Source organism: Vanessa tameamea, chromosome Z (genome assembly GCF_037043105.1).
Source record: "Vanessa tameamea isolate UH-Manoa-2023 chromosome Z, ilVanTame1 primary haplotype, whole genome shotgun sequence".
NCBI lineage: Eukaryota > Metazoa > Arthropoda > Insecta > Lepidoptera > Nymphalidae > Vanessa > Vanessa tameamea.
The window spans coordinates 14,671,366-14,692,166 of NC_087341.1; the positions used below are offsets into that span (position 1 = coordinate 14,671,366).

Sequence of the window (20,801 nt, forward strand, 5' to 3'; positions counted from 1 at the left end):
GTAAAGTTTATTAATTGTTATGATAGGAATTATATCGCTACACGCTTGGATGACTTTTAACTGCTAAAGTAGTAAAAAGAGTTAGTCCATATAAACTGACGGTAAGAACGTTGCACGAAGGTCCATGTCGTGGTTGGTTCGATATGATTATACAAATCTAGCTCTCTCTGTGAACGTTATAAAGACCGCGATCGCGTGATTAGTTTCTGGCGTCCGATGTTTTGTGTATTGGCGCGTGGAGTTTTCTGTGGAATGTTGCAAGCGATTGTTTCATAATCATAATATACCGAAAGATGTCGGCATATAGACATGTGCTTTGATTGTTTGCGATGTTCCGACGCCAGGGGTACGATATTTTACTATTATGATATTAAGCTAATTAAATACATTCCATGGTAAAGAGCACCTCAATTTTCGTATTAATTAAAAATAGCGATAATTACTTTTAATTACACCAGCGCGTTTGTTTAATTACGACCACATGTAGATATAATTAGCACATTTTTATTATTACAACTTGACCTTATTTCTTAAGCGAAAAACGAATGTTCCAATTCATGATACTTTTTATTTTATTTCCTGCACTCTGTCTACTGACAGTCATTTACGTGTTGTTTTAATGAAAGAAAAAAAAAGGCATGACGTTTATTTATTTTTTTTTCATCTCATTATTTATTTGTTACTAGACTAGCCGTGTAGCCCATCGAAAATATTAAACAGAAACCTTTTCCTTAAGTATTAGAGCTTTTTCTTTTTATTTTCATCCCCTCTTTAAATCCCTTAAGAGATTGATTTCCAAAAATAAGTAACAACTATCTTTTACTCAAACACAGAAGTCTAAATATCGAGTTAAGTATTTCTAAAATTAAAAAATGACCAACTTCCGTATAACGAAAGTAAGTATAACTTTCAACCTTAATTTATCCCTCCCTTGATGATGTATTTTCAAAATAGCTTTTAGAGTTGTCTTTAATTTATTAACAGATGCTAAATACCGATTTTAATATTGCTAACACTGTATAATGATTTTCCATACAAACTCATCCCCAGTTGATGAAGCCCTGATGAAAAAACCCTTTTGCTCACTTACTTTTTATTAAGAAATCCTGTGTAATAGACCCATTGGTTTCGGCAGTGGTATGTCAGTTTGTCATTTTTTGCTTGAACTTCGACACCTGTCGTTCATTTGAATTTTTTTGTTATAAAATAATAAAACGTAAAATGTACGACAATGTGATTTAAATTTACATCTTTCGAAAGATAAGCCGCCATATAAGCGAAGTATAAAAATCGATAAAATAAAGGTATTCAAAAATGCTAGTCTAGTAATATAAAATATATAATAATACATTATTAACTTACAATATATATCTTATGACGAGTCTTTTAAAAAAAAACATTGCTGCCTTAAAAAAAAATTCCACTGATAACATCTTGAATGTAACCTCTAGAAATATTCAGCCTTCCTCAAACTCGATATATTATGCTTTTAATTTTTTTGGTATAGTGTAGTGTAGTGTAGGGCGCAAGATAATAATTCTGTATATAATTTAAGTGTACATTTGTATCTTGTAGGCGAACGCGTAGTGCAGCGACTGGAAACAGCGGCGGCTGCGTGTGCGGAGGCAAGCGGTGGTGGCGCAGCTGAAGCTGCCTTCCACTGCGGATCTCCTGCCGCTCTTCGTGCGCAACTGTCCGCTGTGCGATCGGCACACGCGCACGCGCACAAACTATGGCAACACAAGAAGATGCAGCTCGATCAATGTTTTCAGTTGAGACTTTTCGAACAAGATTGCGAGAAGGTGATTACCGTTTTTTTATTAAGCTTAAACAATACCTACCCCACAATCATCAGTTACATATACGATTGACGAAAATCATTTGATTTTTCCTTAGCTTATACTATTAACTGTTATACAGCTGTATTTATAATTCGTAATGAACACTAACCAGATGCTGGAATGGATAGTCAATCATCGTACAGCGTTTCTGGCCACATACGTCGAAATCGGTCGTTCCTGTGCTGCAGCTAAACGTCTTCAGGAGGAGCATGCGAGGTAATTTGATTTACGCTGAAATTAAATATAATTTACATACTTATTATATAAAAATATGTATCTTACACACTCGGAAATTTTTTAGAAAAGTCAATTAGAATTATAGTTTAAGCTTATATTTTTATTGAGAAAATAATTCAGTGTTGTTATGACGGTATTACTGGAAATACGAAATTGAAGGCCAAGTAGTTAATAACTTGAGAAATCTGACAAGGCATTTGTGTGAATAATTGCATTCTATTACAATAGGAACAGGATGAATTGTTAGTGAAATCAACTTTAATTTATAATAAAAATTATTATGTTATATTGGTACAAGTAAATTCTTAATGTACATCGTGATAGAACTGAAACGTGTTCTTACTTTCTTATTCACCGTATATACATTTAATGTCTATAGATTGTTAATATATCAAATTAATCAATTTGTATTATAATTTAAATTAATTTTCTCTTCATATTATAATAATTTTCATGGTCGCATCTTTTTAAAATCTTATATATTTTTGAGGTTTCACTATAAAAAAGTAATTTTTCCCCCTGTATATTTGAAATGTCCGAAAATTGGTTGTTAGAAAGTTGCAAGCGTGACTTATGGTTCTCTATTGCATCGCAATGGTAAATGTACAAGTATTTTATGTGACTGAGCTTTAATCTAGATTTACCTGTATTTCGTATATCGTATAAAGTTACCCTCCCCTTTATAATAGAAATTTTCAAAATTCCTTTTCTAGATTATGTTTATCTTGTAAAATAAACCTTTGATCCAAATTTCAGCTTTCTAGACTATCATTTTGGTTAGTCAGTTTACATAAGTTCAAACGTTTTAATAAATATAAATGTTCTTATATTTTTATTTCCTTGTATAGGTTCGCAGCAGCTTGTACGGGTGGCGGGCGACCCAGCGTCGCTCGGGTTACTGCTGCTGCACGTCGTCTTGCGGATAAAAGGCACTACGCGGAACCGCAGATTACAGCGCTTGCGCACCGCCTTGAACGGGCGTATAAGCAACTTTCAGCAGGTTCGCCATATTTTTAAATTGTTTACAAATAAAACATTTTATTTATAAAATTAAAGAACATCTATATCTTTTATTTTAGTGTAATTTAACATTAACTTATAGACAAAGAGTGTTGGGATATGGTTATCCCATATTTTACTAAAACATATTTATTGAAATACATAAATTATATATGATATATGTATCACTTAAGTATTGTTCTTTTTCTATAAAACGACAAATAATGTACATAAAATAATCATTTTGAACAATTATACATTTATACAGGTCTGGAGGAACGCTCGGCAGTACTATCTCTATCGGTGGTGTTCCACCACAAGGCGGAGGCGTACGCGGGCGCCGTGGGCGGATGGGGCGCACAGTGCGCAGTGGCGCTGCAGCTGGCGGCGGGCGGGCCTGGCGCACCTCCGTGCTCTGATCCGCGCGCACTCGAACAACACGCCCAGCGACACCGACAGCTATATGAACACATGTGCCAAGCTTACACCGAAGTAAGTTGAAGCTGAATTTTCCTTCTTTTATTATATCTAAAAACACTTACTGAAAAGCTGCTATCTTTGGTCAAATTTTTTTTTTTTGGCCAAATTGAGAAAAACATTTCTATGTATTGTCAGGAACTAAATGTCGATATCTCTAATTTTAACCGCTATTTTGATATCGACTCATAAGTAATATGTTTCCGAATTTAAAGTATGAAATACAAAAAGAATAAGCAGTAATTAAATAACTTCAAACACGAGAGCTAAATAAGGCAAGTATCTTACATCTCATACAATAATATATTAATAACAATCACAAATTGCTGGTATCCATCCAAAATCTGTGAATTTATGATCTTAGTTAAGTTATCTATATTTAATGCACAAATACGTTATATAATTCGTACAAGTAGCCATTTCTAATTAAATCTCACAATACAGTTAATGTAAACTGCCTATCATTTGAAAGTTGCTGTATGATTTTGATTTTTAGAAATCAAAATGTCAATATTTTTTTTTGTCATAAGGTGCTAGAATCCAATTGCTTGAAACTTTCAAACAGTATTGTATGATGTACACAGGTTCACTCAACGAGTAAAAAATTGCTGTACCAACTTGACCATTTAGTGCAAGTTTGTCATCAGACAGATCCCGCAGATATGGTTAGTATTATTATTTACTTATTATAATTAAATTCTAATATTATTCAAACATATATAATCAAAAAATAATAATAAAAATTAGGAAATCGTGTCCAGCCCCCTTTTTCAGGTTATCGATTCCTGTCTGTGCAACTCTCTTTTTTTATGTTTCGACTACATAACTTAAAACTATTTTACTATGTAAATGTAAAAACAGATAGTCAGATACAAGATATATATTATACAGACAGAGATACATATTTTATGTTAATGTATTTCTAAATTATGATATTTGTCAGTTGAAATAAATTCTAGAATTGTCGTATTATTTGTCAATCAGAATGAGGGCTCAGTTAGCTCTGCGGGTGGTAGCGGTGGTGACCCGGCAGCCGACTACAGTTCCGGTGCCAACCACGTACTGGCGGTTATCCACCAGATCCTGGGTCATCACCGTGCCCTTGAGTCGCGCTACCACCAGGCTCGGCTAAAGTTGCACCAGCGACTGGCTCTACTGCTTTATAAAGAAGACTGCAGGCAGGTTAGTGATCCCTGTCCTATTTCACTCATAGGCTATGTTTTATCTTTGATACTTTTTATAATATATTTTTTATTTCTAGGTGTTAGACTGGTTAGGTAACCACGGTGAAAAATTCTTAATAAAAAACACGGGTATAGGCAGGAATCTCCACAAAGCTCGAATGTATCAGAAATCTCACGAACATTTTGAAAATGTAGCTCAGGTTAGTATATACAAAATTATAATCCTGTATCATTTATAATGGATTTTTTTTAGTAAAAAACACATATGTTGTAGAACACTTACACAAACGCGGAAAAGTTGCTATCGGCGGCAGAAGAGCTGGCTCGTTCTGGTGAATGTGAGGCAGAGGAGGTGCTCGGGGTGGCGCGTGAATTGGAAGCGCACGTGGCCGCCTTTGCCGCGCGAGTTGATCGCCGGAGACGTCGTCTCGATCTAGCAGTGTTGCTCTACACACATGAGAAAGAAGTAAGCATTTTATATTTAAAGAATGCTCAGATGTAGCATTACATGAAGATTCCATCATTTATTAGTAATATCCAGAGAATATTAGTACTTCGTTACTTTATGCAAACAATGTAACTCCAAAAGTAAAGTAGTAGCCGTTGATATTCCCGTCCTGGCTAAAAGACATTCTCTTCCAATGAGTAGAAACTTTCAACAGTAATAATGTTATTTTCAATAGTTGTTAAATATGTTGTAAAGTTATACTTCCGTTAGTCATTTCTGTAGTCGGACTATGGGAGTAAGGATGTGACTATGTTTTTTTTTATGTTTCTCCACTATAAAATCTACGTAGCAACTGTTATCGAGAGATCCGATTTTCCACTGTGACCGATTTTCGGTCTGCCGAACTCATTGATTAATTTCTTAAATTAACAAATGTCAGGACGATTATGGTATATAACATGGTAGATTTTTGACAATCAATAAGCAAGTGTAAACACTTCTATATTGAATAAAGATTTTTGTCTTTGACTTTGACTTTGACGTGGTGAGCACCGACTTAACATTCGTGGTCTTTACACCTATTATAAATTTAAAAAGTGCTAACCGACGATATCGCATAATATGTAAATTTTAGTGGGTGTAACCCAAACCAATTATATAACGTGTGTAATGCGATACAATTGAAATATATTAATATTTATATATCGCATAGCTGCTTCAATGGCTCGAGACGCTTCGCGGCGGGGGCGGGGGCGGTACGAACACAGTGACGTCTGATGAGAGCCCCGAGGCGGCGCGGCGTGCTCTGGAGCAGTGCGCGCAGCACAGAGCCGCCTCGCTTGACGCCTGCGCCGCTACCATTGCACACGGAGAAGCGTTGCTACAAGACCTCAGGTTAGATATTAACACAATAACATACGAAATACTCACACGTTGTCTAAATATATTAACTACTAGTTGTCACCTGTGGCTTCGCTCGCGTTTAAGTTGTTGGTCGTCGGGTGTTAGTGTAAAAAGCTATGCTAAGGTAAGTTATTCCTATATCTATGCCTTATGTTTCAAGCTTGCTCCATACCAAATTTCAGCAAATTCGATTCAGTCGTTGGGCCGTAAAAAAGTAACAGATAAACAGACAGACAGACTGAGTAGCTTTTGCATTTATAATATTAATACAGTTACACTAAAATCCCAATACGATTGATATGGAACTTTTATATTAGGATGGTTTGTTGCTTAAGGATGGTGATGGGCTATATGGTATTTAAATGTTGTACATTTATGTTTGAGTTTTATTTTATTATCAATGCAATTAACTATAGCAATGTAGATAAATTCAAAATCAAAATCAAAATATAGTTTATTCAAGTAGGCTTTTACAAGCACTTTTGAATCGTCATATAATAAACCATATTAAGTGATGCTACTACTACGAACCGGCAAGAAACTAAGTGGTTACTCTTTTTCAATATTAAAAAATACAGTCATGTTAGGTAAATACATATATATCCTGCCTGGAAGTCAACGAGTATAAAACAAATTGTTTCGTACGAGTATATTAGACTAAAAAATACAAACTCGATTATCACAAATATATTTTTGATACAATGAGCGTTAATCATTGTTTAAACACGACAAGTAAAAGTAATCTCGGAACACATAAGTTTCCGACTCGCGAAGTCAATACATCCTTCCTGGGGCAATGTTTTCCTTTTTATGATAAGATTCTGCATATATGTTTAACTTCACAGCCTATTCATAAAACTAAATCTTGTTCTAGAAGAACTTTATCGAATAAGACTTATTACTCAATAGAAAACTTTATAAATAATAAAAAAGCGTGAAGCTGTTTCGGTTATTTTCATGAAAAAAAAAAAATGATTTTATTGTATTTCATTGGTGGAAAAGAGTAACTAATTAGTTGCTTGGCAATTATTCTCAGTAAAATTTACATTCCGGATTGACGATGCCTATACATATATAGTAGAGCTTCATAAAACAATCGATAATCAAATATCGATAAGTTCGAAACCTCTCGAATGAAAAATGTTCTTGTTACCCTTACCTTCGACTCCAAGTACCTCCATTACTCGAAATCGGAGTCCTCGACAAGTTAAAATAATCAGTATTACCTTACCCGTTAGCGCAAGGTGTGCCTTGTACCTTGAATTTTTCCTGTATAGCTCGAATAATATCCATTTAAGCTGTGTATTTTAAACAAATCTGTTTTAAATTATTACGTCTGCAGCTGGATGACTATAGATCAGTATAGTTTGAAGAAAAAATAACTTACTTTCTTGGAAGTATTTTTTACTAGTATCATCACATGGTATTTTTAATTTATTCATAGAATCGATCATCTCCTATCTCAAGTTGAACGTTTTTCACAAAAACCTTTCTTAGTCGAAATCCTTTATAAGTCGAAACCTCTATATCGCGTTGTTTTTCGCATTTCCCTTGAAGTTCAATTTACCGAGGTACTACTGTTGTTTAATTTAATACTGTAATATGAGGATTCCAAATCAACTGTTTCTGTGCCAGGTCTTGTCAGACTTTTTAAAATTGTGACTTTTATCTTATTAATTCATATTAATTGAATGAAAGTTTCTAGTCACAGGTAGTTTCAGGGAAACTGAGAATTTTACCAACAACATATAAATAAATAAATAAATATTGGACAACATCACATACATTACTCTGATCCCAATGTAAGTAGCTAAAGCACTTGTGTTATGGACATCAAGATATAAAATAAGAAACTCACATATATGTGAGTTCAGACGTTTCAAGTATTGATTACCGGAAGTTGAATGATACTGGGACCGGGTCGAGTTGTAAGCTAGTTGATGCTATCGTTGTTCTATATCTTGTAATCCGTCCTTGAAAGTAACTTACAATAAGCATTTCGTTATGAAAAATAAATGGTTCATTATATCATACACCATTTATATATAATCCAGTTAAAAATAAAGACAATATTACATTAAAGCGTTTTCTGAAAATGATATGACACTTTGCAAGTAACCCGTTTAGGACAAGGAGATGTAGCAATATTGCCGGATATTTGGATAGACGCTTAAAAAAACTGTCCGAAGTATGCGTCGAACGACATAAATTGAAGGGGACTGAATTTGTTCACTGCTTAAATTCAAGCTTAATAAAGATTTATAATCTTTCTTCTTGTATTTTTATTCGAACGTAATTTTTAAAAATACAAATTAATTTTTTATTAAAATTAAAATACGTCATTTATGTAATGCTATGCTATGTAAATTTAATTTTTTGAATTTCCGAACGATCTTGGCTCCTATTTCTACTTGATAATATTTATTAAAAACAAAGCTGTTTTTACGATCAGCCGAAAATACCTAAATCTATATATACACAAAATATCTTATTAAATAAAAAAAAAACGTATAATTAAATCTTTTAAGAACCCATTTTTTTACTTCTTTAGAACACACGCGACGCGATTTAATTCTGTCTGCAAATACAGGTGCACTCTCCATATTCTAATTCTTATATTCCGATGGGTCCGCAAATCCGAGATGTCTGGAAGTGATTCAGTCGCAGGACCAACTACTTTACGTATCCAGTCAGCTATTGAGAATTAAATAATTCTGAATAAATATCTTCTATCTGTAATAACAACAAAAACGCAACAGATCGTCTGTTGCGTTTTTGTTGAATTAGTTATAGACTAAATACGACATAAGTGAAATTTCGAAATATTACAAATAGTCATTAAAATTATAAATATGATATCGCACGCGACTGTTGTTTGTCGTTACAGACACGACGATATTTTAGGTATCTTCGGATCGGCTTTTTAAATCGCATACGGAATTTTTAACGCGTGAATGGATATGAAATGGTCGTTCTACATGCTCGTCTTCTGTACAAACGTTAAATATATATCTATGTATGTATATGAACGAAAATATAGGAAATTTTCAATATTTTTGTCTTAACATATCTCTTTGTTTAGTTTTGGTTAATATCAATAGTACCAATATTTTATATAACGAAATGAAAATCAAATCAGAAAACGCGATCTAGTTTTTTATAATGATATCTTGAAGTAATTTAATATGTAAAAAGTAAATAATAAAATATGTTTATCTATACATATTGTATGTATAGATAAACATATTGATTTAGTATGTTATTTATGAACGATCATATGAGGACTTGAAATTATTATCGCAACCAATCTATAGTTCTGATTAGCTTGTCAGCTCTTCTCGGAGCAAACGACATTCCGATCCGTTTAGCCGATTGCGATAGCTCCACTGGTATGATAGACTTGTTAAATGATGACTCAAAAGTGTTATAAGAAGCTGCTCAACAAAAATATATAAATTATTTGATTTTTTATAAAAAAAGTTAAAATCATATTTATAAATACATTCTCTAACACGAATTCAATTTGGGAATCTATCTAATAATAAGCAGTTTTTCATAATATTATCAAAATTTAGTTTTTTTTACTTATAATAAAATTCTATCATTATACACATTGTCAACAGATGTAATAAAACATGAAATAATTATTTAATTAAACTTAATATAGTATTATTTAATTAAATGTTTTATAATAATATTTGAATATATATTTACATTAGTAAATTGATGAAAATCAATGGATTTTAATGACAATGAAAATTGCAGAAAATAGCCAACGACTTTAAGAAATAGATATTCAGAATACAGAAATAGTAAATGTATTGATAAAAATCAAAAAATTGGAGCGAAAAACCACCGCCTAAAAATTAGTTAAAAATAAGTTTACCGATATACAGTAATATAATTGTTTATTAACCGCTGATATAACTCCTATTAACACACACGCATTACTATAAATAATAACACCATTTGTGTTAAAAATGTTAATATTATCATGTTTGTATACCGATAACATTAGAAAGGTTCGACATTTTGAATATTTTGCAATTATTATGTGTGATTCATTCGGTAGCTGCTAAAGTGATAAAGCGAAGCGCCCGGCGCTGCTTGGACATAAGGTCATTTTGACCGCATGTGAGCCGACACATGCCGCGTACTAAAGCCACTGAAAGCTTGTTTCTTCAATGCGGATTGGTGTAAGAATCAAACAACAATCAATCCCCAAAACCAATTCGATTTAAAAATGTTTACGTAATATTCTCTTTGTACCTAAAGCGTTTCATCCGGTGGTAGGGCTTTGTGTAAACCCATCTTGGTAGGTACTAACCGGGATTCTACTGCTTAATATAATTAAATGTTGCACTATTACATATTGCTGCGTTCGAAGAAGAGGTGAGCCAGTGAACTTAAAGGCAAAACTGAACCATCATCTTAGATAACATGGGTGGTAGTGAGTTAGGCGGTAAGGAATAGCATCCTCCTTGGATAGCCACCATCAGTTTATTGGCACGTCTTTTAATAAAATAAATTTAAAAAAAAAACAAATTTAATATTTAAAAAAAATATATCCAAACAATTTTTGTTAAATATTCTAACCACATTCACATAACATAAATTGTTTCTAGATATATTTATTCCTAAAATAATTAAAAAAATGTTAAACGTTAACGTGGAGCAAATAAACATGGAGTGATCGTAACTTAAGATTGCAGCTCAGTGTTCAATGACTTCTAATACTGGCTAATTATAAGTTACCTGACCCCAATGTAAAAATACACGTAGACCATAAAAGGTCAACACTCATTACTCGTAAAGCTAAGACATCTAGTAAATGTACAGTATCTAAAAAGTTATCCTTTACTATTATTTTAATAATTAAATGTTAAATTTATTTTACTTACTCAATGTTTTTAAAAATAAATTCCTCATAATGTCCTTCGTGAATGATGTCTGTAGTTTATTAATATGTATTCTATCAAAAAATGTCATCGATGAAATAAAAAATATTTTTTTGTGTTATTTATTTATATTTTTCCTTATTTAAGAATTAAGAAAGAAATATGTCGGTCAACAGTCTCTGCTTATAATATACTCATAAGCAGTATGCAATGATTCAGCTCCCGTCTAACTTGTTTTCCGTAAGAGTACAATAATTGGCGTCTACAATGGCGCCAGAGCTCAGGATGACGGGGACTCTTTAGTGTCCTTTTTAAGATTTTCCTCTTCCAGGGCCCGTTTTCTTATTTATATAAATCACGTTTGGTTTTTGTTCCGTATCGTAAGAAGAAGATACGATGCGGATTTTACATTTCTTTTTAAATTATATAGAAAAGCTGTTTTTGTATCCTCCGAGGTTTATAACATTGACTGTTGGCTTGCAAATCAAATTCTTAAATAGAGAAATTCAATTCAATTTATTTTTTTATAAGATAATTATTCCTTGCACAATCAAAGCGCTGGGAACGACGCAATCTAATGTGATCTTATGCTTTAAAATATCTGTTGAGTTGATATCACCCAAAAGATCTTACACGGAGGCTTATCACCTGTATTAATTTTTCTGAACGTATATCGATATTATGTCAAATAATTATGAAGGCAATAGGTAATAAAAAAAATATATTTCGATTACTTAATAATCCTTAGACCAGCCTGGGTACTTATTGACTTATAACCTGTATTTTTTTAATAATTTAATAGAAAATAAAATCAACGGAGTCGCACGAAAAGTCAAAGAACGTAGAGAACTTATGTTGTACTAATTATGTAAATTCAATTATTTTATCTTAAAGGAATATCATTAATTTAATCAAAATGTACTCTATTCAAGTAGGTTCTTACAGGCACATTTGAATCGTTATTTTACAAGGTTAATTCCAATGTAAAGCTTCGGAGGAAGGTAATGAAAAGAGTCTTTACTCTAATTCATAATATGTACATGTAATATTCATATTATACATTTAATCTATTCGTGTATCCTTTGTGAACTGGGACTAAGTCCAAGCACTGTCATCACATATGTAATTCCGAAAAGTGTAATACATTATTGGTTTATGTAAAACAATACGCAGACTAAATTTTCATAAATAAAATATAAATGATGACGGTTTGACATAATATAGAGTTCTATACACGTAAGAAAATACGTTTTGGTTGATACGTCGTGCCAAACAATGACAGTTTCACACCCAGATATTTTATAATCACATAGATTATTTACACTAGCCTGCGGTCCCAGATACACATGAACATCTATGTTATTATTAAAATACACAATCAATATTATGAATAGAAACAATAGACAGCATATGCAATCATTTCATTGATATATTTATTTATATACAATTGTAATATATACTTAATATTCAACGATGAATAAATCAAAATCGTTAAATTTCAAATACAATCAACTAATATTAACCTCGTACTTTTTTATCACTTAAAAATTAATATTTTGCATCTACTTATTATAACGTTTTTATATATTTACGCATTTTTACATAAACTAAATACATAACATTTTGTTATGCGGTTTTCCAGAAAGTCGCCGTCCGATTGTAGCGATCGTAGTCGTAAATGCTCCGTCACAATATCTCGCGCAGTATCAATCTGTAAGGAGAGCGGACCGACGTATACACCGCCCCCTCAGTGCCGCGAACGTATTTCGCGCCATTCATAATATTCATAAAATAATTATTGTTGCAGTAATTTTTTTTTTAAATTAACTGTATAATTATTTGTTCAGTGTGTAATTGTTTTCTTTAATATGGAACTGTGATTTTAGTGTATCTATGTCGCGCCGATATTAATTTGATATTTATTATGTTTTAAGCGGAGAAGTAATAAAAAAGTTATAAATGTTTTTAAATACAACTCACAATTAATAAATGCAAGAGTAATGTGTTCTGTTACGCGAGCGGTTATTGTGTCTCTATAAAAAATAAGGGTAGAAACCCTAGATTAAACATACTTAATACGCTCTTGTTTTGATAGAATTTCCGTAGAGTGGCACTTTAAAATATTGTTGGTAATTCATATCGTGGGGGAGACGATTGTACCTATAACTAATGTAGATATTTTATAAATATATCAATATTTTTAACAGATTAGTAGATATACGTTTCACCATTGCGATTTTAGAACGAATCTCACGGTATTTTATGTGTCCTTGGTTTTATTTAATTTTTAGTAACAGGGCAAAATATAGGTTTGATTGAACAACATAATGGCGCTGCATTACCTACTAATAAACGGATATATTTTTGTCGTTAATTATGGTAATGAACTACACCTCAATATTTATCCCTGTTTTACGTTTAAGTATGTTGACTTAATAACATTAGGATTAAGTTACAATAATTTCATGAGTATATTTTGTAATAATTTATTCATTAACAAGTATGTTAATGTGTTCTCGTAAAACGTTGCATTCGTCTACATTTTCCCTATAGGACTTAGTTGAAGGATTATTCTAAGTGCAAAATGTATGTTATTAGTAGTTATAACTTTTATGTTATTATACAATGCACGGTCTTATTATATCTTACCAGTAGGTATTTAAATTTGTGTTTTTACTAAATAAGCTGAAAACTGAATATTGATTGATTATGATGCGTCCGATGACCGCACAAGTAATTTGTATGATTATGAAATTTTATTTCGAAGCGGTCCGATACGCACTGTGCTAATTTTATTTGATACTCTAAACGAAATAAAACAAAATGTTATTATCTTAAGATTACTAATCGATTTTTTCTGGTACGTCTATATTTTAAGAGTAAAAAAATTATTACAAATTCTATTGTCAATTGTTCAACATTTTTTTACGACGATATATTAATAAATAAATGTAGTCGCAGAAAACCTAGTCGATATCATTGTATGCTAAATATACCTAATTGAAATCAGTTGTCGGACGTATATAGGTGTGTAGGCACAGTAATTCTACTACGTCGGGAAGTCGACAACAATAGTTGATGGGTCGCGTCGACTGATTTAAATTGTCTCACAATCGGCGTTTCCGGTCTTCTGTCGGTGAGGGCGAACGGGCCCCGGAGATCGGTGCCCGCCGTCTCCTCCACCCCCACCGTCGTCTCGTTGCAGTTTACATTCATCCCTGCAAAACTGTTACGTACTTTAGTTATGTTATGTACGATCATGTCTAGGGATCGTCGTCACAAATACTGAAACATTATATGTTTATATATATACATAAAACATACGGTTTGATCAGATTTTATGATATTAGAGCAACGTAAGAGACGTTATCAGTAGAATAATTTATTAATTTAAAAAATATATTTATATATTATTGGTTTCTCGCTATCTATATATTGATATATTTTACATATATTGATATATTTTAATTGAAAAATTATAAATAATTAATAAAACGACTTCAAAAGAACCCTCTACTTACAAGATCAGTACGCAATCATAACTCTCTCACGGTTGTTTCGCTTCGGTATGATTGCGCTGGTCAGGTCATTATGCAAGTAGCATCAAATCGTTTAACCGTTACATGTCTTATTTTTCCTAATAAAAGACATTAAACAACCGCCTAGTTCGGTCATTATTTAAATTAAAAAGAAGAGTTAGTGAAAACATGAGCTTATGAAGCTAGTACAATAATTACAAGGTCCATACATTGCATACAATCGGGTTTTAGCTTTGTATAGTGGCCCCGGATTTCCCTTACCGACGCTCCCCCTGCATCACTTCACCTTTTTGACTCGCGCATTCACTCTCTCCAACTTTTAATAACGAGACTAACGATCGGGAGGGATCCTGCTTAACTGTACGTCGATATTAAATCCATCGGCATGAAATGCAACCCTCATTTCCTCGCATCAAACAGCAAAGTCAACAACCTAGACCGAGAGCTTAAATTTATCCTGCAGCCGTCTGCTCTCAATATTGTTTTACTTTTTAATAAAAAACATTTGATTTCTACCTTTTGTAGATTAGTTTGGCATTGATATAATTCATCGTATATCCTGAAGAAGTCAAATTCAGTTAGTTTTCATTACTGAGTTTAATTTTATGATTATTTTGCCCTATTGTAAATTATTGAAATTACTTAATGAATTTTGCGAACCAAAATTAATTAAGTAATTTTAATAATTTACGGAGAAATGTAATATTTGTTACACAAACACGAGCAATAGCTAGTCATAGTTTATCTGCCGGTTTCTTTTCTGATGTTCCTCATTGAACATTTTTTTAATAGAGCTCGTGTAATGCCAATACATGTAATTGTTGATGCGAAATCATTGTTTACGTCGTGAGGAGGAATTATCGTATTTGTTGTTAGCAATGGAGAAAGCCAGTGTTACGTTCATTGTAACTGTCGAGGCGTATGGGAATAGGAAGTTAGATTACGCCATGGTATCAAGGTCTCTACCGTCTTAAGTTTTTATATACGAAATGAATCCGCGATTTCGTTCGCGTATGGATCGACTTATAATTTTGTCTATCCTCTCTAGACTGCCAATGGGACACACAAAAACGCCAATTTTTTTTTCGTATTATTGTAACCTTGATGATTATTTAATAAAACATTTAACGAACATGCATACACGGCTTATTTGCGATCACGTCACTCCTGCAGTACTTACTTACCTAGTTAGTAATAACGTGATTTTTCAGATGTTAATATTATACTTTGCCATAACTTGTTACATATAAAATATGACGTGTCTTATTTTTAACTTTTTTTAGTTAATATCATAAACAATTATTTTTCTTTTATTACCAAGAGAACACGGTTATAAATATTTAAAAAAGCTTAAGCTATTCTTTAGGCAACATCTCATTAGTAAAATAAATTAAAGTTAATTGAAATTTTTATTATACAATTGATGTCTATATGAATGCGACTTTAATGTTAGCGTGGTCAACTGATATTGTCGCATACCTTGTTTTACAACACGCGAATATATTGTCAAACTCCTTAGAAAGTCCTCTTATTATTAATCGTTTTACTTTTTAAGACTCAGGCGTATAGATAAGTATAAAGTTGATTTTCGAATTTGTAATGTCATAAGAACTGGTCTTAATCTTTTCAATGAATTGTCGAACGAAATCGTTTTAGTTCGAAGTCTGGTACCGTTGTGTAAAGTTAAAACTTAAATAATAAATCTACGCTAAAACAATATTATATTTATATAGTGTGCAAGATTATCATGTTGTTATTACACTAATTTCATAAAAATATTTTTGTTTCCTTACTCTCAATAACAACAGAACCCTTCGATTTGTATTTCCCGATATATACATACATGGCGGATAGTTTTTATCTAGTGATATCAAAATCTCTAACTTCGAAGCCAGAGCTTGTTTATAGAATAAGTCGGCTGGTCCAGCACGCAACGCCAGCCTCCTGCCTAGACAATGCGGTTGACGGTGCCGGTGATATCTGCTATGATAATATTTACCATTACACAGCATAATGATTTTAGTTTATTATTTTTCTTATTTGTTTAGAGTATATCTAGTACTGATGGTCATAATTACGTCATCAGAAAAAAAGGTTATTGTTATTTGTTTTCGTTCGTTTTCAATTGTCTGTAGGTGTAATATAAACGTATTGACCAATGATAATTTAGGCACACACATTTACGTAATATACGTGGAACAACATCATATGTATGCGCAGTTTCATACTGCTTTTCTATAACTTTCACCTGTCTTTTTGTCCTTGCAAAGTTACTCGTTGCAAATATATATTACGATGCGCATCACGTTTCGTCTGTCAGCTTACTGTACGGTTTTGTAAAAGAATTATTTATCTTATATACTTATACATGAAAAGTAATCGCTTTAATTAATACATAGGTTGAAAGTAATTTTAATTACGTGCCACATTCGATGTCTATTAAATTGGATATAAAATGCCCGCAATGCATTTTAACGTCCCATAAAACTACGACTGAGGCCTAATTGTTGGGCAACTCCCTCCATAGACGTCTGTCCGTCACGGCTAATGTTTACGAGCTTCATAAAGTTTTATGCCTTGTTAAAGTGCACTTTGAACTGTTTATCAAGCTAAGTGAAGAAATGCATTTATTTATTAAACGTCAACGACTTTATCTATATTTGTATATGAACTGATCAATGCGTGTGCTCTTTACAGTTTTCTGAATATACAAATCGAATTACATTCTTTATATATAAAGAAACCATTTGTTTTAAATAATTAGTTTATGTCTAATTTCGTAATAAATCAGGGTTAGAAGCATTGAGAAGGGCCTTAGTTGTGCGGCAGGATGTAAACACACATGCAAGAACCGAGTAGCGCTGCGGTCTCGAGAGCGATGGATATCTCTCGGTTCCGATTGGCCGCCGACGCGTGAGGAATGTCGCGCTCCGGCGACATTAGAAACCGTCGTAGCACGAAATATTTCTCCTAAACAAGTGCCGGGAATAGCTATGGATATCTCTAATTTTGCCAAATGTCATCGTTGTTCTCAAATTATTTATGACTTCATTTACATTATTATATTTTATTTTAAAGTAGGCATTCTTGTTCGTCATAGGTAAAAATAAGCATATCATTATATTTAGTATGTATATCAATGTTGAGCTCTATCTTTTTAAACATAGATTTAAATGTTGGCTGAAACATTAGATTTTCGTCGATATATTTTCCCTCAATCAGTAGTTCATCTTCTCGTTCTTCTGTCATGTGTAATACAAAACAGTTCCAACTATACCTATCTGATTGCGACTGTATTAGATCACTGCAAATTAATATCGTTACTCAAAGTGGTAAAATTGTAGAAACTTTTTCAAAAGGAAGTTTTGAATTTGCTATAAATTTTAATTGTAATTGTAATTTTAAATTTAATAAACTATTATCATAACATAATTATTATTATTGGATACGTTTTGAATGAAAAACAATGATTTTTTTACATAAAGAAACGTACGTTATTATTTGCCACTTTTTTATACTGATGATTTTTAGATTGTAGTTATTTTATTATTATTGTAAATTTACTAATTACATACATAAATTGTGTGTCATACATCATACATACATCATGAAATCTGTCTAACTCTACTTTAGGACAACATAACGTACGCCGGCACGACTCATGATTTTACAATCAAGAAGACATTAGTGAATTTCAACACCTTTGAATGACAAATGGTTGATTGAGCGCGAGCGTCATTTCGCCGTCACCGACAGCACGACTAATATTTAATACATTTAATTAGAAATTTAAGCACCGTTTCCGCTGGATTGCCGCGTATTATAAATAATTGTTATTAATATTATTGATTACCGATGGCTCGCCAACATCGCGTAAGAGCTTCATTAACCGACCGTAACATAACAGTAGGCGCCGTGGCTGTATAGGTCACCCTTGACTTCTCATGTGCTTATGTAGTTGCTTCTTTAGTATATTCTCTAATAAAATGTTACGCGATCAGTTTTGAAAACGAGGCGTCAGTGATTTAATTAGATTCGAAGTGTACGAAATATTGACGTTAAAGGCCGGTGAAATGAACATTTTAGTTTAAAATGCTCAAGTATCATCGGCGATCGCATAGACACAAGTCGCCCGTGCAATGCTTGCGGTGGAGGTTAGTAACACTTGTTCCCTTAATTATGTAATTCTTTATTAACTTATACTTACATGTATGTAGTATTTGATAAATCTCTATTTAGACATAATTGAATGAATCAAAATGAAATATTTTTATTTCGAATATTATTTTAATAGACAAAGAACCTGCTTTGTAATTGTTCGTGTTAGTAACAATCGTTTGGCACTATTCTACTGAGAAGAACCGGCAAGAGTTTTCTTGAATAATATTCATGTTGAGTATTTGTATATATTCTACTCTAGAATAGATTCACCCCATATCAATCTGTTGGTAATAGAAAGAGCCGATTGAAGGAAAATGAATGTTACGTGTCCACTAATATCGCCTGCATTTATCCGATTAGATTAGGAGCAGCATAATGGAAAAGTTTCCCAACTCCAAAAAAAAGAGAGGACGCATTAGTCCAATTATGGGGCACATATGGGATATGATGGCGGGAAATAACCCCAAGAAGGGTTGGCGTCAGTCGGGCGGCTGGCAGTAAAAGTTTGCCAAATCATATTTCATGCGGTGTCATAGCGACGACTCCAAATAAATAGGATAATAGTAATCAAATTCTGCTGATGAAATATGTACATACACAATAGTAGGTGATCGATATGTTATATCGACGGTTCGTTTATAAGCGATTTTGACACTTTGTTTTTAGTAACATTTGAAATCTAATCTATTACAACCAAGAATGCGTTACTGGTTTTATTGGCAGTAACTAAGACATCTTTAGTCCGCGCAGTCCGATTGATCACTCTTATATCCGGATAAACTTATAAGAAGATATAAAAGCACCTTTTATTTCTTATTCAATGTAATGATGGGCGGAAAACACAAGTAAAGACTATATGTAACTTAGTTTTAAAATAAAATTATTTTTCAAACTTGCCATTTTTCACTAAGACAGGAGTAGTTCAGTTTAAATTTATTAAAATTGATTTCGTAAAACATTGTTATACTTATGACTTAAATTTAAAATAATATGTTGTCTTGTCCAAAGATCATCCGGAGAAACGGAGGCTGCGAGCACGGCGGCGGTGGAGTCCACCCTGGAAAGACTACGGGGCACACGAAGCGCCCTTGAGGAGCTGTGGTCAGACCGCGAGCGCCGTCTCGAACTCACACTGCAGCTCAGACATTTTGAAAGAGATGCGCTTGAGGCAAGCATATTTTTTATTAGCAAATGCCACGACGAAGCTTTCGTGCTTATTTGAACTACAATTTAATACTATTGTTTTAATTCACGAGTACAGAAAAAAACTGTTAATTTTTTTTGCGTAACATGTAACATTAAATGGCCGAAGTAGAGGTTGCAAAGCTAACTTCATTGTTTTCTTTTAAATTATTTAATATTCTATAATTTAAATATTCATACGGTTACAATTGATATATTGAAATGAATGTTTCCGCTTAAATTCATGCTATTAATGACTTTTTTAATGGTTTGTGCAATATTCACGCTGATAAGGAAATTTGCAATGAATATTATTAGGTAGTACACGTTTGTTTAGTTATTAATAATTTAAATAGTCGTTTAAAGTGAAAGCAGTTGTAATAATTTAATAGGGATAACGATATTATGACTGAGGAAGTTCTGATTGTCACTGATATCAGGTATCGTCACGACTCGAGCTGTGGGGCGATGAACTGCAGCGCACGGAGCCGCCGAGAGACCCTCAACAAGCAGAGCAAGCGCTCGCTGCGCACAACGAGAGCGTAGCGAGGATGCAGCATGCCACATTTCAAGTATGATCTAACTACCATCAATATGTCGTATTGTCCAAGAAATTCAAAGTTTCAAACTAAATAGTGCAGCCTATATAAAAAAATATATTTATTTTGACTAATATTATTTATGAAAAGGTCGTGCAACAAGGTCAAGAATTAGCTGCAGCTATCGCAGAGGCATCGGATGTGATGGCCTCCAGCTCTGATAGCTCAGAAGGCACCCCAATGGATGCTCAAGCTCGTGTACAGCTTCTCCTCGAATTTCTTCACGATAGACAGCTAGATTTAGAAGAATTAGCAGAGGAGAGGCGTGCCCGTTTTGAACAATGTGTCCAACTCGGTAAGAGACATCAAAATAAGACTAAGTGCCACGAATAT

The 20,801-nt window shown here is 32.9% G+C and overlaps 1 protein-coding gene across 1 annotated transcript in view; it reads left to right on the forward strand.

The window, feature by feature from the left end:
• LOC113404153 (triple functional domain protein) overlaps window positions 1-20,801 on the forward strand; it is a 79,349-nt gene that overhangs the window by 2,952 nt on the left and 55,596 nt on the right. Inside the window, exons 6-17 of the mRNA XM_026644949.2 lie at window positions 1,576-1,802; window positions 1,954-2,057; window positions 2,927-3,078; window positions 3,346-3,569; window positions 4,139-4,219; window positions 4,539-4,736; window positions 4,816-4,938; window positions 5,013-5,204; window positions 5,899-6,080; window positions 19,696-19,855; window positions 20,310-20,441; window positions 20,559-20,763. Coding sequence (XP_026500734.2) covers window positions 1,576-1,802; window positions 1,954-2,057; window positions 2,927-3,078; window positions 3,346-3,569; window positions 4,139-4,219; window positions 4,539-4,736; window positions 4,816-4,938; window positions 5,013-5,204; window positions 5,899-6,080; window positions 19,696-19,855; window positions 20,310-20,441; window positions 20,559-20,763 — 1,980 coding nt within the window. The remainder of the gene's footprint in view (window positions 1-1,575; window positions 1,803-1,953; window positions 2,058-2,926; window positions 3,079-3,345; window positions 3,570-4,138; window positions 4,220-4,538; window positions 4,737-4,815; window positions 4,939-5,012; window positions 5,205-5,898; window positions 6,081-19,695; window positions 19,856-20,309; window positions 20,442-20,558; window positions 20,764-20,801) is intronic.